This window comes from Hippopotamus amphibius, chromosome 6 (assembly GCF_030028045.1).
Source record: "Hippopotamus amphibius kiboko isolate mHipAmp2 chromosome 6, mHipAmp2.hap2, whole genome shotgun sequence".
NCBI classification, from domain to species: Eukaryota; Metazoa; Chordata; class Mammalia; order Artiodactyla; family Hippopotamidae; genus Hippopotamus; species Hippopotamus amphibius.
Window position 1 is genome coordinate 64,586,618 of NC_080191.1, and position 26,180 is coordinate 64,612,797.

A 26,180-nucleotide genomic window follows, 5' to 3' on the forward strand; every position below is an offset into this window, starting at 1 on the left:
GAAGGATTTACTGTTATGTTATAAAATCAATAAATGTTTACTTCACCTAACACGAAGTAAAATCAACCTTATGTTTTGATAATTGTATTTTTATGTTGGGTCTTCTTTGCATATGTCTACTTAGTTTGCAGCCTTGTTTTAGTAACTTATTAAAGTGAAATACTTTTTTCCTTTTTCAGTTTGGTAATCCTATTATCCAAACACCTCTAAAACGTCGTAAAGTGATTTCTCAAGAAACTTTAGTTGATCCTGTATCTTTAAGCTGCCAAAGTTCCTTTGATAGTGTAATTTTAAACTGTCGAAGTATACGAGTAGGAACACTCTTCCGACTATTAATAGAGCCTGTAATTGTAAGTATATTCTGAGTTCTTTACTGTACCGATTATAAGATTCAAAATTTTATGACTAAGGCTAATATTTTTAAATTTATAAGTTAAAATATTTAATAGAATACTAAAATTATTTCAAGATTTCACATTGTTTTAGGAATATATAAACAATTATAAATAACTACTCATCATAAAAGTTAGTGGGTAAAAAATTTGTCATATATATCCAATACTTTTTTTTTAATTTATCATAATGTAATATTCAAAGTACATATCATAGTAAGGTATCATAGGAAGATGCTTGTTCTCACTGAGTTAGAATACCCTGCAATGTGTTACCGTTTTATTCTCATGCCAGCTCAATGCATGAAAAGAGTATTTTAAAGAACTATATGAGAGAAAGAAGACTCTAGAAACTTTGGGGTCTGCAGAAAAATGTCTTGCAACATAGCAACTCCTAGAAATAGATTATTGAACTACGGTGGCGACCCAAGTGATATTGTGCTTTTGAACTAGTTCAGTGTCCACAAAGCCCAAAGGACTTTCTATAGTCCCTTTATCTTACCTGTCATACTTGTCTCCTTATTTTCTACTACCACCAATCCAATTCAAATGTATATTTTGTATTTAAAATTTTAACATAATGTCTTAAGCCTCCTAAGTCATAATTTTTCTTCTTTCTAATGTATCCTATACATTGTTGGTAGGTTAATCTTCCTGTAACACTCTACTTATTTTGTAAGCCTTAGTTTTAAATATCTTAACTTGGTGTCCCTAACTATCTGTTTCCAGCTATTTTTTCAACAAACAGAGGCTGGCTTCATTCTCAGTATTGTAAAGGCTAGATGGAGGAATGCAATACATGGATCAGTTTTTCTGCCTTCTGTAGGCTAAGTCCCAAATAACATGTCATTTAGGGTGTTTGTTGCAAAATCTTCAAAAATCTATGATTGTTACTAATTTATCTTATTTTTTAGTTTTGTTTAGATTTTATCAAGATACAGCTAGAAGGTAAGCTATTTTATGTCCTACTGCTCACTAAAGCTTTGTTTACACTAAAACACTTTACTGGATTAAAAATTAAGTGATAGTCTTAGAATTCACTAAGTTGATTAGTTATTACATCTTAATGGGCATTATACCTTAATAGTGTAATTTCATGCTATAACATCAAAAAAGCTATGTTTAATTTTTTAAGTATACTTCATTAGAATCCTCTTTCCATCTGGAAAAAATGTAGATTTTTCTTGATTTCCCACTAGAGTTACCATTGACAGAGTATAATAAATATGTAGTTAACTTTAAAATTATACTTCCTTACAGTTTCCTCCATTCATGATTTTGCCCTCTTAAGAATTGATTGCTTTTTCATTTCCATTTGTTTTTCTCCAGAACCAGAAAATAAACCTGTAGGGATTACTTTAAATACCTCTGATCTAACGAAATGTGAATGGTGTAATGTCCGAAAATTACCGGTAGTGTTTCTTCAGACGACACCAGCAGTTTATCAGAAGCTGAGCATGCAACTGCAGATGAACAAGGAGGATAAAGTTTGGAATGATTGTAAAGGAATAAATAAGTTAACAAGTAAGTTATGTAGAGCAAATATAGTAGCACATACAATACATTGCTTAACAGAACATGAGTTGACTTTGATAGATACCTTAGATGTATATTACCTACAGTCTTCACAGTGACCTTGTAAGATAGATATTACTTCCCTCATTTTATAGATGAGGAAAAGTCGACAGAAAGTGGAAGTTCTGATTCAGGTTTACCGATTTAGAAAGTTTTCAAAATGGGTTAACACTCAAAAGATATATAGTCTATATTTTAACACTGTATAATCTGAGTAAAATGAGGTTTGTTTTTTTTTAAATATACTGATAGGAGTTCTAACTGTAAATCAGGCATCAGTCTGAAATCCTTGAAACTTAGCCTGAATAGGAAGTTTGAAAGTTCATTGAAAGGGTCTTCATTCTCTACAATAAATCAGTGTGGTTCTCCAGTTTGTTTCCATTCCCCTCTAACATTTGTGGCATAGCATGACTAGTTGTAAAATACTTTTCCTCAGGAATTGCTGCTTCAGCTTAATGAGTAAATGATAGCTACTATTAAAGCCGCAAGAGTTGGCACATTAGTTAATAGCAGTTTTTACAGTTAAATCTAGAGATACTACCAATTCACTTGACAATTTATTTGTTTGACAAAAAATGTTAACATTATGTATTTAAAACTAAAGATACTTGGATCCTATTAGATGAAATAAATTAGTTACATTTATGGATAGATTTGTTCTTGAGCTGCTGCTAGAGTAATGTGTGTTGATTCCTTTCTCTTAGTAGCTCAGGTGACATTGTTAAGTGACACTATCATTGGTCTTTATTTGTGTTGATTGTATATCCACTGTATGCCACACACTGTTTTAAACATTTATATCAGGGTTTCTGGTGATATTCTTGGAAGTAACTAGTTGTTGCTCTTTTTCTAGTATCTCTTTACTTATTTTTTTTTCTTTTAGACTTATAGTTATATTGATTTCTTTTCAGATTTGGAAGAACAATACATAATTCTAATTTTTCAAAATGGCCTTGATCCTCAGGCAAATATGGTATTTGAAAATATCATTACTGACATTGGTATAAAGAATAATGTGTCAAATTTTTTTGCGAAAATTCCCTTTGATGAAGCCAATAGCAGACTTGTTGCCTGTACAAGAACCTATGAGGAGAGCATCAAAGGAAGTTGTGTGCAAAAAGAAAACAAAATAAAAAATGTAATTATATTCTTTAATGTTTTTAATGTAATTTTAAATGGTAGCTTTAAAGGGAAATGTGTTTCATTATCATATTGCTCATTTGGAGTTAGATCTTTTAAATTCCTTTTCAGAATTATTTACTTTTATGTGATTTGTAAACTGTCTTGTGTGGAAATATTAATGATGGTGGGTGACTTCTGTCACAAATAGTAATTGGTACAATTCTCAGAAGCATTTTTATTTTAGTTCCTTTCCACATTCTGTTCTTGTCTTTACTTTTTGTCTTTTTCTCTCATCCTTTTTTCTTTTCCCCCCACTCTCAACATATGTATGCATATAGTGCTACATTCAAGTTGATGGTTACTCTGTTTCTTAAATTTGCTAGTGGTTCTCAGTGGTGACATTGGCTTCAATTCAAATAAAGGAATTTTGGTCTCTGATGTATTGTACACTTATGTGTAAAATGTGCGTACATGGTTGAAAACTTGGAAGGGAAGAATATATACCGTTTGATTCTGACTCTCAACAATTCTGGAATAACTAATTCTAAAATAACTGATCATGCAGTAGATAACTCTGAAGCCACCTAAATCAAAGGCTGCAGTACTGCTGTAACACATAATATAATGTTAATCAATACAAATATAACTTAAATACTCTAAATTTGTCTCCTACCACAACAACTGAAGGTTACTGACTATTTATTAGAAATACTTAAATCTTTCAGCCTGCCTACAAATTTGGAAATAGGGCCATCCAAGGCATAATATTGGTGAAATTTAGTAAGACTTCACCAGAGAAGAGTAATTCACACAGTTAGTGGGTTGAAGAAAAGAACAGAAGGAGGAAGGGGAACCATTCCCCTTCTTTTGCAGAATTGGCTACAGGAGATTATTCCAGAGGAAGAAAAGAGCAGTTGGAGCCATAAGGCAGCAGTGATGGACTCAGATTTCAATGGAAGGCTCTTTCTTTAAGGACTCCTTGATTCTGGAGAACTGAAGCTCAGCGGACTGTGTTCCCTGAGCCTCTGCTCCCACATTGCATGGATTGCCTAGGCACTGAACTTAGGTAGGCCTCCACTCCTAGAAGAAAAAAACACTATCTGTTATTTGAATTTTACTAACATAATCTAATTTAATATGGATGGTAGAGATCTTAGACAAGATACTGGAAAACCAGTTACAGAAGTTGGAAGAGTATCACTGTTCTAGAAGCTACAGATAAAAAGAAAGTGGCCCCTTGTTTTGCCAGTTTCTTATTTTTAATCCTTTTTATTCAAAAGTATTCTTGCCTTGTACTTTATCTTTTTGTGGAAAATTTTTCAAATTGATTTTGTGATGTGATCATTTAATTTTCTTTACCAGGTGACTCTTGAATCTAAAATACAACTTAAAAGCAAACAAGAATTCCAGTTTTTTGATGATGAGGAGGAAAGTGGAGAGAGCCACACCATCTTCATGGGCCCTGTAGAAAAGTGAGAGAATTCCTTTACATTTGCAACACTCTTAAATTTCTTCTGTTTTATTACATTTTAGTTATATACATACCTGTTTTTGTTTGTTTGCTTATTTTTTTAAATTTTGTTACAGATTGATAGTATATCCACCACCTCCAGCTAAGGGAGGCATCTCCGTTACTAATGAGGACCTGCATTGTCTAAGTGAAGGAGAATTTTTAAATGATGTTATTATAGACTTTTATTTGAAGTAAGTTAATTTTTTCCTAGCCTTTTAGCAAATTTTTACTATTTTATAACATATATGTTTGTTTTCTAGAGTCAAAATTATCTTTTTGAATTCCATCACTGCCACATATTGTGTGACATTTGGAAAGTTATTTAATGTCTCTGTGTGTTTCTTCATTTTTAAAATGGGAATAATAATATCTGAAAGAATCATGAGAATTAAGTAAGATATACATTTCAAGTGCTAGGAAAAATACCTGGCACATGGAAAGTGATCATAAATGATAGCTTATTATATTATTATTGTTGTAATGTTTAAAGCCTCTAAAATTCTTACTACCCTAGGTTAGGTAATAATTTGTTGAGCAGGCACAAAAGTATGATTTCACTCATTTCCTTCAATAAATGTTCACCAAGTACCAACTTTGTGTCAAGTACTGTATTAGAAGTTTATGATTTTATAGAGAACACAAAGATGAGATTAAGTATTGGTAGAAGTATTAACATGGTACAAACACAGCAGAAAAAGAAAGCTTCATTCTCTTTGGCGTTGGAAAATATGAGGAATCAAGAAGCTTTCCTAGAAGAGCTTACATGACCCAGAATACACATAAATATATCAAAACATGTATGTGTAGTAGGTTTATACATGTATAAATTTGTATATTTTTACTGCTTTGTGATATAAAATGGTTGTGTGTGTGAAACAAAATAGAGCTTAACTATCAGCGTCTAGTGCTCTCCAGTATTTTCTGGTTTATTCAAATGTATACCATAAGACAATATGTTTTTTAAAAACTGGTTGTTAAAGGCTGCTGGATTATCTCGACTAGGTTTTATCTGAAGGTTGCAGTTAACTGCCAATATTACTTAAAACTAAGCCGAGGACCAGTTTCACCTAGCGTGGGACAAAGTCTACATACAAACTGCATCATTACACTTTGTAGCCAATGCTGTCCAAGTCCTGTTACACCCCTCAGGTGTTTCACTGTGCGCCAGCAGCTTCCATCTGTCGTATCTGTATATCTGTGTGTAAGGGCTCTTGCTCCAGGAACTGTGGTGTATAAATACCCCAACTCCCTTGTCTCTTGTGTGGGGTCATTCTGAGGCATGTGTTTCCCCACATACACTTTGCTGCCTCCTTTCCTTCCCTGTTTCATTTCTCTACTGGTGTGACCTCCACTTCCAAAATAAAGTCCCTTCACTTGAAATAAATAAATAGATAAGTAAACAAACAAATAAATAAAAGCTGCTGGATAGATTTTATAGCCTACAATTGTTGCAAGCCACAGTTTGAGAAAAGAAAACATTGTTATTCAAAATGAAAGGTTTTGATCAGAGAAGTGATATTATAATTGAGTTTCCTTAAGGTCATTTTGACAGGCAGGTTCGTTGTGAATGTCTAGATGAGAGATGGTTTAAGGAATTTTAATTAAGGTGATATAAGAAGCCTAATTAAGACATTTTAGTTTTAGCGAAGAGGAAATAATGAAATGTTTTAAGAGGTAGAGTTGTTTCGCAGGAGTTTTGGACTGATTGAATGGATATTAAGAAGGGGAGAAATAAGTAGGTGCCAAATAACTCCTAGTTGTCTTACTAGTGAGATGTGCTAAATAATTTTGCCACTGACTTAAGCAGTGAATGTAGATGCAGAACAGGTTTGGGTGGAATAGTGGATAAGTTCCTTTTTAGATAACTGTGATACAACAAAAGGGACAGTGGCAATAAACCGTTGTATATGTGGTTAGAGAGATCAGTTGAGTTCTGGCCTAGAGACATACAGAGTTAGAAGGCTTTACAAGTAGTAGTTTAATTATGAGAATGAATGAAATTGCATAGGTAGGGATAGAGAAGGAGAAAAAGAGCTATATAAGGGGACAGAGCCTGCAGACTAGATTTAAGAGATAAACAGGGAGAAAGGAGACTCCCACAAATAAATTCTGAAGGTATTTGAGAGGTAAGAATTATAAAATGTGTCATAGATTTGCTGGCAAGAGAAACTGTCCTAGATTTTAAATGCCTAACTTTGCAGAGGTAGACTTCTTTGAGACCTAACAGACATATTTAAGGACAAGTTCAAACAAAGTTCTTGGTAACTAAATCAAAAGATATTATTTCATAAAAATGTCCAACAAGTATATGAAAAGATCCTTAACATTATTAATCACCAGAGAAATGCAAATGAAAACCACAATGAGATAACATCTCACACCCATTAGGACGGCTACTATCCAAAAAAAAAAAAAAAAAAAAAAAAACCCCAGGAAATAACAAATACTAGAGAGAATGTGGACAAATTGGAGCCCTTGTACACAGCTGGTAGGAGTGTAAAATGGCACAGCCTCTGCAGAAGACAGTATAGTGGTTCCTCAAAAAATTAAAAATAGGACTGCCATATGATCCAGCAACCCAACTTCTGGGTATATATATCCAAAAGAATTGAAAGTAGAATCTCAAAGAGATATTTGCATACCCATGTTCACATTAGTAACTAGTCATAATAGCCAAACAGTAGAAGCAATCCACATGCCCATTGATGGATGAGTGTGTAAACAAAATATGTGTACATGCAATGGAATATTATTCACCCTTAAAAAGGAAGGAAATCTGTCACATGCTGCAGCATGGATGAATCTGGAAGACATTATGCAAAGTGAAATAAGACAGTCACAAAAAGACAAAATGCTGCTATTGTTGGGTAAAGTGCTGTTCTGCGAATGTCGGCTGGGTGAAGTCTGACAGTGCTATTCAAATCACCTTTGTCTTCACTGAGTTTTTACCTGCTTGTTCTGTCAATTGTTGAGAAAGTTGTTGATCTCCAACTATAATCATTGATTTGTCTGTTTCTCCTTATGTATTTTGAAGTTCTGTTTTAAGGGACGTACGTAGTTATGTCTTCTTGGAGAATCAACCCCTTTGTCATTACATAGTGTTCCTCTCGATTCTTGATCATCTCCTTGTTTTGAATCCTACTTTGTTCAAAATTAATATAGCTACTCCAAGTTCCTTTTGGTTTGTGTTTGAGTAATGTATGTTTCTTCACCCTTTTACTTTTAACCTGTTTAAGTCTTTATGTTTAAAATGTTTTTTTGTTTGTTTGTTTTTGAAAACATAGTTGGATCTAAAAAATAAGTTGAACTCCTATATTTTGTTTACATTTTAGTTTATTCTGCTTCACACTTAAAGAATCTACATGTTTACATTACAGTAGAGATTTTATTCTTTTGAAAGTTTTTGTTTTCAGGAGTCCCCTTGACATCATATAGTTAAACTTAAAAGCAAATTTTATGCAGTTAACTTACATTATCTATAAATTCTGTCTTTTCTGATGCAAATCACTATTCCAAAGAAAATAGAGAATCTAACAAAATTCATAATTTTTAAAAAATCTGTGTTTATATTTGTCTCATGACATTCTTAGAAGTGAGTTAAAAAGAGGAAACTTTTTAAAACTTCACTATTAAAAATAAGTAATTCAGTTGCTGCCAGAGCTGCTCATTCGTTTCCATTTCTAACTCTACAGGTTAGAAACAAACCTTTAAACAGCCAGAATTATCAGAAGTAAAAGGGCATTGCATCTAGAAAGTGTTGATAAAATGCAGGGGGAAAAAGAATAATTTTAATAAAAATTACTTTAAAAACCTTAAAGTCATCTTTTAACTTCTTCCTGTAATTAAATGTCATGATTGAGTTGTCAGATTGTCCGCTTTATAAAATAGCAGGTGAACAGCTTCACCAAGACATTCAGTATTTAAATGATTTATACACTGAAAGAAAAAAACAGTGAAAGAAATTGAAAGGTATTCCAAAATCAAAGAAATCCCCAAAAAGCTTTTTGTAATAAATTTGTATTTTCCCTTTAATTCTAGAATAAGCAGCTTAGCTGTTCTAATTAAAATTAATAGTTTTAATACAGGTACATAAAAACCCAGAATTGTATATAGTCACAGAAATCCTTCAGGATCTATATCAGATTAGAAAGACAAAACTAGTTACTTTTAATTAAAAGGCTTTTTGAAGTTTTGTTTTTTGCACTTTTAAATCCTTAATTCCTCCAGGATTTGTTTTTGTGCATGATATGAGGTAGAGAACTGATTTCATTTTTTTCAGTGTGAACAAATAATTACCGTGGTATTATTTATTAAGCAGTTCATCCTCCCCCCACCAGTGTGAAATGCCACCTCTGTCATACACTAAGATAACACAGTTGCATAGGTCTGTTTCCTGGGTTCTATAGTTTGTTTCATTGGCCATGCACCTATCCCTGCATCAATACCACACTGCCATGGTTACTGTTGCTTTATTCTTGTTGTCTCTAATAGAAAGGCAAGTCCTCCATCATATTCTTCTTCACAAATGTTTTGGATATGCTTGACCTTTTGATTCTTTCAGATAAATTTTAGAATCAGCCCATCAAATTCCGTTTTTAAAATCCTATTGAGATTTTGATTGTAATTGCACTGAATCAGTGGTTCTCAGCTGGGGGCAATTTTGGCCTCCACGGGATATTTGACAAGTCTGCAGGCATTTTGGTTCTCACAAAAGGAAGGGATGTATGCTAATACCATCTAGTGGGGTAGAGGCCTGAGATAATGCTGAACATCCTACACTGCACGGGACAGCCCCCACAACAAAGACTTATCTGGCTTAAAATGTCCATGGTACCAAGCTTGAGGAACCCTCCACTAAATTTATGCAATTTGGAGACAACTGATACTTACATATTTGACTATTTCAATAAAAAATATATTCTGATCTTATAACCAGCCATCTTGCTAAAATTCTCTTATTTCTAACATGTCTATAGATCTTTTTAAGTTTTCTGTATGGACATTCTTTCGTCTGCAAGTAAATTTATTTCTTCCATTTACAAAAATAAAACATGGATTTGTTTATATATAAAGTAGAAACCATTTTCTTTTTCTTTTTCTTTTTTTTTTTTAGTATTTATTTATGTATTTATTTGGTAGCACCGGCTCTTAGCTGTGGCAGGCAGGGTCTTTAGTTGCAGCACGTAGGCTCATTAGTTGCAGCTCGGGTGCCCCTTAGTTGTGGTATGCAAACTCTAAGTTGCGGCATGCATGTGGAATCTAGTTCCCTGACCAGGAATCGAAGCTGGGCCTTCTGCTTTGGGAGTGTGGAGTCTTAACCACTGCACAACCTGGGAAGTCCTAGAGTCCATTTTCTTAAATCACCAATAACTTTTTTTTTTAAGTTGAATTATCCCTTTGTTTACTCAGTTCAGTTTACAAAGTAGCCATTGTAGTTTGTAAAGGTAAAAGCAGTATGGTTCACCCATTATGGTATAATTCAAGTCTAGTTCACTACATGCTCTGTTTTGAATATAGAATTCCGCGATTGATTTAAACTGTGTCATGAGCCAATTCACTGTCTTATATCTTTTGTGGGGGCAGACTGAGTTGCCCTAAAGCAAGAAATCTGTAAGTTATATCCTTTTCATCAGAACTCAAGCTTTCGAATTTTTGTTGAGTATTATGGTAAAAGTAACAGGTCTCAAAGATGTGTCCTCTAAGTACTTGCTGTTTCTGTGTAAGATTTTACAAGGCTTTTCATACTATCCTTATTTTAATAAGATGAATATGGTCATAAGCTTGAATTTGCATAGCTCCTTTGAGGGAGTTTAGAACATAAACAAAGAAATTTAATATATCATAATTTCTCTTTGTAATATAAAGGACCATTGCTACTTGTTTTGATACAGACCTATAGAAAAAAAACAACTAAGGCAAGGAAAAATTAGAATTGATGTAAGATCACTTTAAAGAGTCATTGTTGGGACTTCCCTGGTGGTGCAGTGGTTAAGAATCCGCCTGCCAATGCAGGGGACACGGGTTCGATCCCTGGTTAGGGCAGATCCTACATGCCGCAGAGCAACTAAGCCGTTGCGCCACAACTACTGAAGCCCGTGCTCCTAGAGCCTATGGTCTGCAAGAAGAGAAGCCACCGCACTGAGAAGCCTGTGCACTGCAAGAAGAGTAGCGCCTGCTCACCACAACTAGAGAAAGCCTGTGCACAGCAACAAAGACCCCACACAGCCAAAAATAAAAAAGAAATAAAAATAAATAAATACTCATTGTTATAACCTCACCACTGTACAGGTTCTTTCTATTTTTATAAAAAGTAGTTTATTGCTGTCATCTTGGTTTATTAACTGTTTAAAATAAACAGTACATAAAGATAGCTTTATTGAGATACAGTGCACATGCCATACATACATTCACCCATTTAAAGTGTATAATGCAGTGGTTTTAGTGTATTCAGACAGTTGTGCAACCATCTCCATAATCAGTATTGGAACATTTTCATCCCCCGCAGAACCTCAGTACCCATTAGCAGTGAATCCCTATTTCCCTCCCACCCCACCCCAGCTCTAGGCAACCACCAACCTCCTCACTATCTCTGTGAATTTGCAAATTCTGAACATTTCATATACATGGACTCATACAAGATGTGGTCTTTTGTGACTAGCTTCTTTCAATTAGCATAACATTTTCAAGGTTTTTCTATGTTACAGCATGTATCAGAACTTCATTTCTATAGTATTCCATTGTATGGATATATCACAGTTTCCATTCATTGGTTGGTGATCATTTCTATCATTCCTATTTTGGGGCTATGATAAGTAATGTTTCTATGAATGTTCATAAATGTACCCTTGTTTTAGAAGATTATATCTTTCAAATCCTAGTTTTACTCTCAAGCATCACTTTTTATTACTTACGAATAATCGGATAGTAATCATTGTCTAGAATATGCAACTGTTTATAACTTCTTTCAGTTTAAAGAGATAGAGATTGATTGTGGCTAAATAGGTAATTGATCACTCTGTGACTGTTTTTAGTATAAACTTAAATTCATTCTGTTTGGAATTACTTTTTATAAAATAGATATTTGGTGCTTGAAAAATTGAAGAAAGAAGAAGCTGACCGAATTCATATATTCAGTTCTTTTTTCTATAAACGCCTTAATCAAAGAGAGAGGAGAAATCTTCATGAAACAACTAATCTATCGTAAGTCAAGCTTTTTGAAAATATTTAACAGATATAGTAAGTTACTTCAGTTTAACTTAGAAAAAATCACATATTTGTATTGAAGCAATACAATAATGCCTGGAATTCATAAAAGTTTTAGTTCTAATATATAGATCAGTATTTCCCAAATATATCTGATAGTTTAAAAAAGAAAGATTACTTGAATACTTATTAAGTACCAATTGCTCTGTTTTACCCTAGATGTTCCATCCATAGTATCTAACAGAGGAACCTGTGAATCTGTAATTCTAATGAGTTCTTTGGATAATTCTTCTCAGACAAGTTAAGGAAACACTGTTCTACATATGAGGCCTGAGTTATTTATAATGCCTCTCCATATAGTGATTGCATTACTTGCTGGTAATTAGTCATAAGATACACACAAAGAGTTGGTACATTTTTTGTCATAAGTGCTGTTAAATGTCTTGAATTGATGGCTGCTATGTATACTGTAAATAATATTTTCTACTATTTCAATGATTCCTAATTTTGCACCTTAAGAGTTGATGGTAGTGATTGGTTTTGACCAGTGCTGATAGTCTGTCCTGTTTCACCTACTGTAAGATAGTGCTCACTTTTCCTGCTCTCTTCTCCTCAGTTCTTATAGGCCATGGTCTGATACACTTCTCAATATTGTTGCTAAAACCAGTTCTGTAACAATAAAAATAGTAGCTCTGATCTACCCTAGTAAGTAGTGAGTAAGAATTAAATAATCTCTTTCAGATTCAGGGATGGGGAGTTTCACATCTTCCCAGCTGCATCTCAGGTGTTCTGCTTTCTTCTCAAAACTTGTTAAATCATCTTATACAACTTTGATCTATTAGCAACCTAATCTTTGTAATATAAAAATTGCTGCATATAGGCTGAAACACTAGAAACGTTTCAGAAGCTTGATAGTTTCTCTGTTGTCTTACAGAATACAGCAGAAGCGACATGGAAGAGTAAAAACATGGACCCGACATGTAGATATTTTTGAGAAAGATTTTATTTTTGTACCCCTTAATGAAGCGTGAGTAAGAATTTCCTTTATGTAAATGTGATGGCAGTACTTAGCAAATGTGTTTTTGAGGTGAATAATTCATCCATTTTTAAACTTTCTGAAATTTGTTGTCTATGTTGATACTTATATTCCTTATTTTATGGAAATTATTGCACTTTTCCAGTGACTCATTTATGATACTGAATTTTACAAACACTAGAAAAGAGATCTTTTTACTTTCATCTTACTCATCAGTGTAGAACAACGTCATCTTTTAAAAGTGGTGCATGTGGTCTAGCAAACATCCTATAGAAAAGGCTGCCTTGTACAGAACGGTCACATAGGAGAATTTGAATCTTTAGTTTAAAACATACTTTGGCTATTAACCAAAAAAGAAGGAAAGGTGGCTGGATTTGTGTCGTTTGCTCATTGAAAACCACATTTACTACTAAAGCTATTTTCTGTGTAAATGGAGGTGGGTAAACATTTTGTGTTATTCTTCCCCAGTGTCTAGAGAGGCATAGATGTATAGGATAGTATTATTATACTTGAGAGTTTCTGTATTTCATTTTTTAATTTTCCTATGCCCTCCAGCCAAAGACCCCAGGAATACCCCTGTAATTGGACAGCTTGGGTTTAGTACTTGTATCAAGGGAGAACATACACCATGGGCAACCATGGATCTTCTCAGTAAAAATGTGTTTGAAAGAGGCAGTAAAAAAAAATTGGGGCTTTGGTTTGGTGGTTTGGGGGAAGGTCTAAGGAAGCAGTGGTTTGTTTGGATAAAGAAGTTGAATTCACTCATTTAGCAGAAAAAGAATGTCTGGTGTTTTGAGGGGTTGTATTGTGACCTTATACTTGTCTCTGCTAAGGCAAATTATGAAATGGCCTTGCTTTGTCTCATTTTATTGTGGTTGCAGAGTAACCTTGTCTGAGGTTGGTATTCTGTAAGATCGTTTATGTCTAATAAGACTGTCTATGCCAAGCTAACTTCTGAACGTGCTCTTTTTTTTCTCACTATAAAAAACAAATTCACTCTATAGTATGATAAAATTCTATTTATTTAAAAATCATGCTTTAATCATAAGACCTGTGCTCTCTAAGATAGGTAGGCTAGGTTAAAACATTGGTTATGGCTATAAAGCCCAACTTCTTCAAAGTCAAACATACTATCATAATAAAATTTAAAACTAAATTTTAAACTAATCTTTAATTTCTTCATTTTCCTCATAGTAAGGTTTCTTGACATTAATTTGTCATATAAAGTAGCAAGTGAGCTGCCCGCTAGGTAAAAGGGAGGATATACATAGGAAGCCATTTATCAGAAATTATAAAAATTTAAAATAAAAATATAATTTGAGGTACAGACAATTTAGTAATAATCCCTCTTAGTCACAGCCTCTGATGTGGATGGAAGCTACATTCAGTCATCTTGGTGTAAGGTAGAGGATGAACAAAGATGCAGAATTAGTAATGTGTTCTGCAAGAGAACTGTGCTGTTTGTAAGTGGAAGAATAGGTTCCAGATCATGAGAGCGTTTTCTTTAGGAGATAAAGCTAATTAGATTAGATAGGCTGCTATGTATTTGTCATCTATTTTAGTTTTAATTTTCCTGGTGGTAGTAATTTCTTTAAGCTAAAAATTTATAAGCTATTTGTTAACAATTGTTTTAGTAATTGACAAGAAGCAAAAATTTGATGTTTGAATCTAATTCATCTTAAGATAAGTGAAATTACCTGTTTTAGCTTCTTTTCCCATTGATGGCTTAAGGTCAAGGTAGCTGCTATTAAAAGGGATCATAAAAGCAAAACTCTGGCTCTTAGAGGTTGAAAGTGACCTTAGATGTATCTGATTCACTGTTCTCTTTTCAGCTAGGTGAAGGAAGATTTTTTTCTAAGTTTTTAGGTGAGGCAACAGAAAAGCTATGGCTTATCCATATTGTCATAGCTGAAAAGTTTTTAAAACTGTCATAGAACTTAGGTTTTGGCTGTAGGTTGAGAATCACTGTATTACACCATATTTAATCAATTTTTAAAACACATTTTTTTTCACATTATAACCTTTCTGAAGTTGAGATGTGACTTACAATCAGCTGTGTCTTAGAGTCGATGAAGTGAGGAAGATGGTGTGCTGTTCTTCTCCTAGCCTGGCCAAAGTCCATAGGATCTTGTGGATTAATAATTAAGAAGAGAAGAGAGGCATTCCTCCATCTGGCCTTTTCAATACTGAGAATGAAACCAGCCTCTATGACCTTTTCCACTTACAATGTCTGATGAAGAGACAGACAGTGCTGTTTCTTAGTATTACCTTGAGGGGGTTTAATATTTTGCAGAAATAGAATATAGAATAACTTATCTATGTCAACATTGATTTTTCTTGCAGCAAATATCCACTGGAATACCCTACTATATGACAGATATTGTGCTCAGCTAATAAATTATCTGACATCTATAGCCTGTTCATTGTATCCCAGTACATAACACAGTGGCTAGCAAACAGTAAGCCCTTAATAAAATTAATTAGATTAATGAATATTGGCCGCTTTTAGCTGTATAGCATTTTACTCGTGGCTTATATCCTACTGTTGGGAACTATGATACCTGAATTCAGCTCTTTCCACTTGATAGCTGGAATCCTACTAATGCTTAAAATTCTGTGATGATGATTGGATTAGATATATTTTTTCAGTTTAGTGTATTTTATTTCAGTATAGCATGAGACAAGAATTATTTAATATTTTCAATATTAAGAAGCTCCTACCTTATTAATAAGAAAAATACACACAAAAACGTTTTTGAAAAGCTATTATGTACAGTATTTAGAAAATGTTCAAAATTATAGAGTCTAATTAGACTTCGGAAGACATTTTAATCTTGAGGCTAGATAGTTTTTTGTCCTTGGCATAAATAGGGCAGAAGAAAAGTGAATGGGAATGATGAATTGCAGTGATGTAATTTACATTTTGTTAAATTGCCTGGAAGACAATGAATTTTTCATTCCAAAGCAAGAAAATGTTCAAAGGATTGTTTGCAAAAGTGTTTGCAGGCTACGTAATTCTGACAAAAATTATATTATTTTTGAATAGACATTGTATTCTGTTAATGAATCAATGATCTCATAAACAAGTGGATTAATTTGAGAATTGAAAAAATTGGACATTCTTAATAAATTTGTTTACAAAAGCTTTAGAAAAATATTTTAATATTTATTGCCAAATATAATAAACTTTTCTAATAATATATTCAGTAGTTTCATTTGTTTTTTACAGTGCACACTGGTTTTTGGCTGTTGTTTGTTTCCCTGGTTTGGAAAAACCAAAGTATGAACCTAATCCTCATTACCATGAAAATACAGTCACGCAAAAATGTTCAACTGTAGAGGACAGTTGTATTTCTTCTCCTTCAGCCAGTGAAATGGACAGTTGTTCACAAAACTCTGCTGCCAAGCCTGTAATTAAGAAGATGCTAAACAGAAAGCATTGCATAGCTGTAATTGATTCAAATAATGAACAGGAAGAAAGTGACCCTCGTTATCGGAGAAACGTAAGCAGTGTGAAATGTAGTCTGAAAAAAATAAATCATACTGCAAGTGAAAATGAAGAATGGAATAAAGGAGAATCTGCATGCCAGAGAGTTGTTGATAGGACTAAAAGTGAGAATGGCCTACAGAATGAATATTTAAGTTCTATGCACCATACAGGTATGTTTCTGAATGTTTTAAAAAAAATCAAAGAATTCAGAATAAGTTGGATTTTTTAGAAATAGGATTAAGATATCAGGGTGCACTTTTTTTTAAGTCAGGTTTATTGAGGTATAATTTACTTAAAATAACATTCACTCATAAATATGGCTCAGTGAGCTCTGATAAATGTATGCAGTCATGTAATCACTACAACAATCAAGTTTAGAACCTTTCTATTACTCACAAAAATTCCCTTGTGCCCCCTTTATAGTGAGCCTCCTCCTCTACATTTTCCATTTATAGGAACTTGGACTTATTTTTATTTTGTAGGAAATCTGCTTATTCAGCATAAACAGTAGTTGCACAGTCTTAGATCTGTAAGGCGAATTAGTTCAATCTTCTCAATTTACAGATGGGCAAATTGAGATCAAGAGGCAAGAGGCAGAAACTAAAGCTTTCTCCTCCAAGTAGTTGTTGACATTCAAATTAAAGGTTAGTTCCTATTCCTCACTCTCCTTCATGGTTTTCAATGAGAGGAAGGGCACTGGTCCAACCTCTGCTTTTTTATTTCCCTTCAATTCTAATAAATTGTTTTTTTCCTTGAATCAGGTGCATATTTCTAGCACTTGTTCCAGAAATCTAAGGTTTCTCTTCCAGTACTTAAATTTTATATCAAGTCGACTGCATAATTTCCACTTCAACCCCAAAGTAAAATAGTCTACTTCATAAGCCCATAATATGCAATAAATAGATCTAATACATTTTCTTTGGAGGAAAAAACTCAGTGTAAGGCATAGAAGAAGAAATTATGTGAACTCAGAACGTATCAAAAGTTGTGAATGCTGAACATACTCTTCGTACTTCTACTAGTCTGTTATTATTTTAGTAAGTCAGAAAGCTGTTGCTGCGTTTTTACAAAAATATCTTTTATTTGTTTGACATACTCAGCTGCATAAAGCTGACATTAGCCCTATGAATGTTGGTCTTTATGCCCTTCAGGGCGTGTAAGATAAAAGGCAGAAGGGGGGAAATTTAGCAGATAAAGCAAAAAAGTGCATCAAAAGCCAAGTGGATAAATACAGTTGACCCTTGAACAGAGTTTAGTTGCTAACCCTCTGACAGTCGAAAATCCACCTCTAACTTTACAGTCAGCCATTCGTGTCATACTACAGTTCCACATCCACAGATTCGCATCCTTGGATTTATCCAATCTCAAATTTTATAGTACTGTATTACGTATTTATTGGAAAAAAACAATCCATGTGTCAGTGGACCAGTGCAGTTCAAACCTATGTTGTTCAAGGGTCAATTGTACTTCCTTTTCAGGCTTACTTTCCAGTCTGTTTCATCAGGCAGGAAATGGAACGAAGATAGGCAAAGTAGGTAATCACCAAGTTCTGACTGTAATTTTTTTCAGTTTTAGTATTTTAATACTTGAATAGAAAAAAGAAAAAAAAGAAGAAACAGTGAATAGCCACATCAAAGATCAATTACCATTTTGCTAAACAGAAAGCATTGTGTAGATGGGCACTCTGAAGATTAAGCCTTCAAGGCAGTGTAATACTGTTTCTCATTGCCTTTAAATCAAAGTCCTGGGTTGGGGGGGTGGGGATTAAACTGGAAGATTGGGATTGACACATACACACTACTATATATAAAATAGATAACTAGTAAGGATGTACTTTATAGCACAGGGAACTCTACTCAATACTCTGTAATGGCCTATCTGGGAAAAGAATCTAAAAAAGAGTGCATATGTGTATTTATATAAAAGTCCTGCCAATGAGTACATGAGAAGATGCTGAACATCATTAATCATGAGGGAAATGTAAATCAAAACCACAAAGAGATGCCTCTTCATAACCACAAAAGCATGGTTAGAATCAGAAAGTCAGATACTAACAGGTGTTGGTGAGGATGCAGGGAAATTGAAACCTTCATATATTATTAGTGGGAAAATAAAATGGTGCAGCTTGCTTTGGGAGACAGTTTGACAGTCCTCAAAAAATTAAGCATAGAGCTATCATAAGATCCAGCAGTTCTACTCCCAGATAAATACCCAAGAGAAATAAAAACATATGTCCACACAAAAACTTGGGCATGAACATTTATAGCAGGATTATTCATAATAGCCTAAGGGTAGAAGCAATCCAGATGTTTATCATGTGACAGGTAATCAAAACATGATATATCCATCCAGTAGACTATCATTAGGCCATAAAAAGAAATGAAGTAGTGATATATGCTATAACATGGATGAAACTTGAAAACATGCTAAGTTAAAGTAGTCACAGAAGACCGCATATGTGATTCATTTTGTGTGAAATCTCCCAAACAGGAAAATCTGTAGAGTGGATTAATGGCTGCTTAGGGTAGTTGGAGGTGGGGGACAGAAATATGGGGAGAAGGGAGTGATAGCTGAAGGGTACAGAGGGGGTTTTTTTGTTTGTTTTGAGATTTGAAACATCTTGAAAATGTTTTAAAGTTGACTCTGGTGATGGTTGCACATGATGTGTGTAAATATGCCAAAAACCACTTGTACGCTTTAAGTGGGTGAATTGTATGTTATGTGAATTATATCTCCATAGAACATTTTTCAAGTTCCTTTTTGATCAGCAATTTGATACAGTAATTTCATGTGAATTCAAGTTAAAGAATGAATTAAAGTGCATGACTTAGAGCAATGGGATGAAGCCTTAGGGCTTCCTTCATATACTCAAACCCCAGAAATTCCTAGTGGCTCTCTCCTACAAGTTAGTGTTCTAGTTGAGAAGTAACTAGTAAAATTTGAGTAAATATCCCAATAAATCCTAATGGAGACCAAAGTAAAGAACGTCTGTTTTATGCAGTTTGCCCTTTTAATATCTGTTTATTCTTCTTTTAAAAATCATGCATTTGTTGTTTTTAGTATGTGTGTAACTATATCAACTATATCTTCCTTAAAGGAAATTAATTTACATTTATTGTGTGTGATACACTGGTGTTTTTCTGTTCTTTTTTTAATGCTTATCTTAATCCAATGATGATAGTGTCCCACAGTTTGAAAAATGGTTCTCTAGAATGGGTCTGTGTTTTTCAGGGACGAGGTCTCATATCTTTCATCATTTGTTTCCAAGGCATCTCTCACCCAAAAGTACATTGAATGAAAGTGCTCTCTAGAGGAGCCTTTACTGCCTCAGAGAGGATGGCTAAGCAGTCTGTCCTAGATAACATAGCAAAAATTGGGATAAGAAGAGCTTGTAAAAATTTTTGTGTTTATGATTAATATCTTAGTGATCTATTTCTATTTGGTCTGAGAGTATAGTTGACAGGATTTAAATGAAGCTTAAATGACAGGAGTTTTAACCTAATTTTAACCATTGAACACATACAGTCACAAGTATTGACTATGATGTCAATTGACATGCTGCAGTACGTAAGTGGAGTTATATCTTGCCGCAGGGATTAGGTTTTTAAGGTCAACTGTAGGAAAATAATAATGTGTGTTATCACTGTTTTGATTTGCTGTTTTTTCAGTTGGGCACCATTTGAAATAGTCGTCTTGTATGTATGGTACATGAAGATGTGTATGTTTAAACTTTAGAATCACACTTTGTTTAGCATCTTCAGATGATCTCACTATGTGAGACGCCTAGGAACCGGGACTGATTGAGAGAACAGCTGATTGAGTTATTGCCTCTCAGTTTATACTAGGGCATTTGTTTATTGAATGAAATAGTTGGAGAAATTGCCTACACTATTAAATTACTTTTCTCCCTTTTTTGTAGTACGAGTGTATTTAATTTGTGTCGGTTCATGTTTGTATGGCAGTTTCTGTGCAATAGGTGTACATAGGAATACTTTGCTGCAAAAATAAGTTGATTGCATTGACTAATTCTGAATTGCTTGAGGATTTGGACAAATTTTATTTAAATATAGGTGTTTTAGCTTCAGAAAAGCATAAAAATAGAGATTTTTGAAAAAGATAAATTGAAGAGGTTATTCTTTGCATAGTAAAAGGAGGCATAGTGCTTTATTATTTTAAAAAGTATGTTTTCGATCACAACATTTAGACATATATGTTAAATAGATCTTCAGGAACACTTTTATTTTGCTGTCTTCCCATCTTATCTTGCTTATGTTAGTGTTCTTAATGCCCTTTTAATAACTTATACCAAAATAAGTTAAATCCTGTCTAAAATACCTTGAAGTCACGATTTTAAAAACTTGGAAATGGTATGCTCTGTAATAAACAATATTTGTATATTTGGCATCAAAGTTCCTGACTCAGTTTTTATTATTTTCCTGTAAATCTTATGTTTCTTTAAGCAAAATCACTGATTTTTAAGGATTTAGATTCTTGAAACAGACTTTTAAAAGAATTCATTTCAAATATTTCTATTAGTCATTTATTTTCATACTACCAGCACCTACATTGGCTTGTGTCATTTTATTTTATTAAAAAGTCTATGAATATAACCAAACATGAAGGAAAAATATACAGAGTTGAGGAACTCATTCATAACTACTGTCCTGATATGGTGATTATTTTCATTTTTTTATTTTTTAAAAATTATTTTGTGCAAAAGCAAGCCTGTTTTGTTTTAATCATGTTTTTTTAACTTGTACAATTGTCCATGTTTTCACAATTTTAATTTCTCAAATGTACACAGTATTTCATTTTATGTTCTACATTTGCTAACCATTCCTGTTACTGAACAATTGAGTTATTTTCAAACTACTGTAGCTTCTGTTATTAAAGATATTTAGCATACCTAGCACAAAACCTTTATTTATATACATGTATTGAAATACACATAAATATTTAATAATATAATTGATACCTAGTTTTTAAAGTTGAATGAATAGTAGAAACAGCTCTGTAAATGACATGTCAACCCAGGTTTTTTAAAAAGTAGCTTATTTTATATTTGTCATATTACATGCTAAGATGGATTTTGTATTCATAATTACTATATAATTAATTACTGGCATTAATTTTAACATTATATACTATAAGTGATGTGTGTTCTTTTTAAAAATTATGTGATGTTTCTTATTGATACAGATGGCTTAAGCAAAATCAGACTAAACTACAGTGATGAATCAGCTGAAAGTAGTAAAATGCTTGAAGATGAACTCATCGACTTCTCAGAAGATCAAGATAACCAGGTGAAACCTAATGCTTGGCAAAAAGTTCTAGTATTTTATATAATTAGAAGTTTTTCTTTGGATTTTTATAGGCAGTTCCTTCAAACAGTAACTCATGCCTTCTGGATTTGGATCTCATCGCAAAACACTAATTCAGTTTTCAGTTCTGAAGTTGCCAGGATAAATGTATTAATGTTGTTTCATTCTTCGTTTGGGGGTTCTTGTTTGTTTGTTTATTACCATTTTGGACTAAACTGATATTACCTACCTTCGAAAGTTTTTATGTGAAATGAATTCTCCCACCCCAACCCAGCTACCACCCCTTTCTCTTCCTCTTTTAAAGCATTTATGGACCATACTTAACCTTTGGTCTTTCTTAGCATTCAGGAGGCAAATGTTTAAATTTTCAATTATGTGGTGCAAGAGCATAGCAAAATTTTAATATTTTTTCCACTTTTCTAGTCATTCTTTTTCTTTCATCTAATTTAGTGTATATGTTATCACGGCAGGAGCAGATAATATTTAGTTAAAATTAAACATGGGTCATTCCTAATATTTTCTTAGAGTCTCATTTGCTCTAATAAACTTTATTAACACCAAGAATAAAGTATATTTTTGAAAATATTTTATGACTTCAGTTAAACAAGGATTTCTATTGAGAGAAAAGCTTATACCATTTCCTTAACTCTCTGACCTTTCCTTAGTTAAGACAACTTTGAGTTTATCTAGTAGTAAAGATAACTTTGTACTGCACCATTTTTCCTTTTTGCTTAATCCTCTTGTGAACAAAAACTATTTTTGTGATGTCCCTTGGTCTACAGTGTGGCTATGAAATACAGTTTTTCTCTCTAATGTATACAGATACACATCTGGATTACATTCAAGGTTTGTAATGAACACTTTTTATGCTCCTTTGGTCATAGCAGTTATGTGAACTAGTTGATCTAACTGTGTATTACTACTATTAGTATTCCTACTGTTATTTCATTCAAAGGATTGCCAGAAGCTTTCTCACAGGACAAAAAAAGCCTTGTTTGTTTTACATTCAGGATAATCTAAAGAATAAGACACAATATCATAAAGCTGTCTTCTCTCAAGTGAAGTGGATAAATGGTTCTATCAAGTAAAACAGTGTTTCCAAAAACCCTTTAAATGTTTCTGATATGAAAAAAAGTTTTGTGTGAAAGAATAATAAATATGTCATTCATGTCCTATTGTGAAATAGTTGTTTTAACCAACAAACTAAATTTTTGTAAAAATACCTAAAATCAGAGCCATATCATTTGACAGGAAAGGAATCAGCCATAAAATATATTTAGTCTTTAAAAATTTAGGTTGAGTAAATAGATGTAACAATTTTTCATAGACCTCTGATTGATGGTTTCTTTTCATTAAGATGCCTGTGTTGTGCCATTACATTACTGGAATCGACTGACATACCACGTTTTCTAATGTCTGATCACCTAAATAGAAAAATATTTTTTACATATTTGCTACAAGGATTTTTATCCTCAATGGTGCTGTTTTGTTATTAGTTATTCAGATTGTACATTCTCAATACTAACAGTAGGCTGTCTTTTATAGGATGATAGCAGTGATGATGGATTCCTTGCTGATGACAACTGCAATTCAGAAATAGGACAGTGGCATTTAAAGCCTACTATCTGTAAACAGTAAGCATTAACTGTGTATCTTACAAACTACATGATAAGTTTTTTGTTCATGTACCCTCTTAGAATAAAACATTAACTGTACTGTTTTAACTTCTTAAGCAAAAATCACAAAGGCTTTCAGAGTCAGTGAGGAAAATTGGGTCATGCCCAATGTCCAGGGATTGAGTTGGAGAGAATGGAAGTCATTTCAGTTCTCCATTTGCCCATATTCCATGTCTGTGTGTGTGCATGGAAGACTACTACTCCTTTTGGATATATAGTGATTTGGAGCAGGAAAGGACAAAGAACTCTTCATACAAATTCACATCAGTAACATGGGAATTGGAGTTTACACTGGTTCCTGTGTGAAGGCTGTGGAAGTGACTTAAGGCAGTCCTAAGGGATGTGTTCCAGGTGGGAACCCCAGGAATTCCTTGGTGGTCCAGTGGTTAGGATTCCACGCTTTCAAGCCGAGGATGCAGGTTCAGTCCCTGGTCGGGGAACTAAGATCCCACAAGCTGAGGTGCGGCCAAAAAAACCAGATGGGAACCCCAAATTGAGGGTGAGTCTATTTTGGTTCTCAGAAGTACTGAGAACCAAAATAGACTGAGATCTCTCCAGGGTCTGCACACTTCTTAGGTGATGTAGTAGTACCTATTTCTAGACTTCATCTCTTTTGACTTTTTGTAGGAAATCTTGTCTGAAACTCCATTAATAGCATTTGGAAAGCAAACTTCATTTATAAAGGAAAATATAGAGACCTAGAGCAGTTAAAAGATTTTCTCCAAATCTCATAAAATATTAGCCAGGAAGAACCTAGATCTTTAAATCATTTCAGGGCTTTTTGCACTACATTAGATTTCCTCACTTACTTGGGTTTAACAACAAAGTTTTCAAAGTTTAGTGTTATTTATATTGTGTTCTAAAGTGGAATCTTGCCAAAATCACTGGATTCTAAAATAATTCTTTTATGTGAAGATTACCTGTTTTATTATCTAAAATAGATTTTAGTTAAAAATGGGGTTATTTTTCTTTTACTTTTGCATGGTCTCACTTTTGGTAATTTGGAATATGGAGATGTTCAAATTTTCAGAATTGTTTTGACTTTCTACTAAATTTTGAAGTAATCTTAGGAACCAACTATGGAACTTTGGTGAAATATATTCATAACTTAGATATAGTTAAATTATTACTCCATAATTCAGTATTTAATATAACCACAAATAGTTAAGTATTATTAGGGTGTTTTTGCCTAAAGGGTTTATTCTCCTCCCCCCCCCCCAAATTTTACTGAGACATACAAAGCAAATTTTGAAGTTTTGAATTTTATTGTTAATGTACATCTTTTTATGCCTTTTAAGCATTATATTTGGTCATTTCTACTCTGCAGACCTTGTATCCTATTGATGGACTCACTCAGAGGCCCTTCTCGGTCAAATGTTGTAAAAATTCTAAGAGAGTAAGTTCAAAACTCTACCTGTACTTTGTATTCTGGTGGCAATGAGGAACTGTGTATATTTCATGTATGTATATATTCTTACTATACACACATCATTGCAGGTATTTAGAGGTGGAATGGGAAGTTAAAAAAGGAAGCAAAAGAAGTTTTTCCAAAGATGTTATGAAAGGCTCTAATCCAAAAGTACCCCAGCAAAACAACTTCAGTGATTGTGGTGTATACGTATTGCAGTATGTAGAAAGCTTTTTTGAGGTGGGTTTCTGTTTGTTGGCTCTGATTTAATAAATAATATAATGGTGTGTTTGATCTTATGTTAGTATAAAAAATACAATCAGCAGATATTTTGAAGAGATTGAAAACTATTGTTCCAAAAATTATTCCAGGCAGCAAAAACTGTTAAATTGGGGAATTTTTAAGGCATAGAAAAGACTGTATACTCCATCGAATCCGAGGCTTGTTGACCTCATTCCTCATCACTGATTAGTTCTTCCTCTCCACTGGCTCTTTCTGCCTAAGACATCTCTCCCATGATCTGGGCTATGTCTTTTTCCTTCTTTTCTCCCCTTCACAGTTGTATTTCTGGACAAGTATTTATATTCATTGTCTTCATTTCTGCAAATCCTACTTGCTTCCCAAATCTGTGTAATCTGGCTTGACCTGCACCACTATATTGATGTTGTTCCTGACCTTCCAGCACCATTTGACACTGTTTTCATTCCTTCTTCATAACATGCGTTTCCTTTGACTTCAGAGGTACATTACCATGCACACCTCTCTTGGATATTTGTTACAGATATCTTGACTTGTTCCTCTTCTTCACCCACCACCCATTGTGCCATAAGACGTGTGAATCTATCACTTAACGTCACACGTGTTCAGTTCTTTACCCCTGCTACCACTTTCTAAGTCCAGTTCACTAGTATCACTATTCCAGACTGCTGTACCAACCTCTGACTAGGCCTCTTGCCTTGTATTTATCACAGTTGTTTTCCCCAAACCCAAATCTAATCATGTTAATTTTCTGCTTTAAATCTTATAATGGCTTCCTGTTGCTCTTAAGTTAAAGACCAGATTCATGTGGCCTGCATGATCAAACTCCTGTCCAAGCTTCTAGCCTCATTTCTGCCACTTTCACCCCAGCATTCTATATACCAGTCTGAATGTCATTCAGCCTCGCATACTGTGTCTTATTCTCTCTTGCCTCCAGGCATTGATACATATTTCCTTACCTGGAATACTCTTCCCTGCTGTTTCCATCATTCCTTATTTGGCTAACTCCTACCCATTCTTCAGGTCTTAGCATAAACATCACTTCTTGGAATTTGCCTAAGCCCTTAGATATGTATTCCCATAGGACTCTCTGCTTCTCCTGTCTTAATACTTGTCATATTCATTGTTTTAATTGTTGAGTTATCTGTCTATCTAGACTGAGGTTAGCAATCCTTTTCATAAGGGG

At 33.7% G+C, this 26,180-nt stretch overlaps 1 protein-coding gene across 8 annotated transcripts in view; it reads left to right on the forward strand.

Annotated features, from left to right (window-relative positions):
- The window catches only part of SENP6 (SUMO specific peptidase 6), a 104,254-nt gene that overhangs the window by 77,171 nt on the left and 903 nt on the right, over positions 1 to 26,180 (forward strand). For 7 of the 8 annotated variants that reach the window (XM_057737706.1, XM_057737707.1, XM_057737708.1 and 4 more), the window contains 13 exons: positions 180 to 350; positions 1,307 to 1,340; positions 1,722 to 1,916; positions 2,879 to 3,105; positions 4,452 to 4,561; positions 4,677 to 4,793; positions 11,680 to 11,802; positions 12,740 to 12,832; positions 16,071 to 16,501; positions 21,531 to 21,634; positions 23,198 to 23,286; positions 24,656 to 24,724; positions 24,826 to 24,976. In XM_057737706.1, the coding sequence (XP_057593689.1) occupies positions 180 to 350; positions 1,307 to 1,340; positions 1,722 to 1,916; positions 2,879 to 3,105; positions 4,452 to 4,561; positions 4,677 to 4,793; positions 11,680 to 11,802; positions 12,740 to 12,832; positions 16,071 to 16,501; positions 21,531 to 21,634; positions 23,198 to 23,286; positions 24,656 to 24,724; positions 24,826 to 24,976 (1,914 nt within the window). Of the gene's footprint in view, positions 1 to 179; positions 351 to 1,306; positions 1,341 to 1,721; positions 1,917 to 2,878; positions 3,106 to 4,451; positions 4,562 to 4,676; positions 4,794 to 11,679; positions 11,803 to 12,739; positions 12,833 to 16,070; positions 16,502 to 16,895; positions 16,976 to 21,530; positions 21,635 to 23,197; positions 23,287 to 24,655; positions 24,725 to 24,825; positions 24,977 to 26,180 lie in introns of those variants that run through there. The other variant, XM_057737713.1, reaches the window with a different exon arrangement.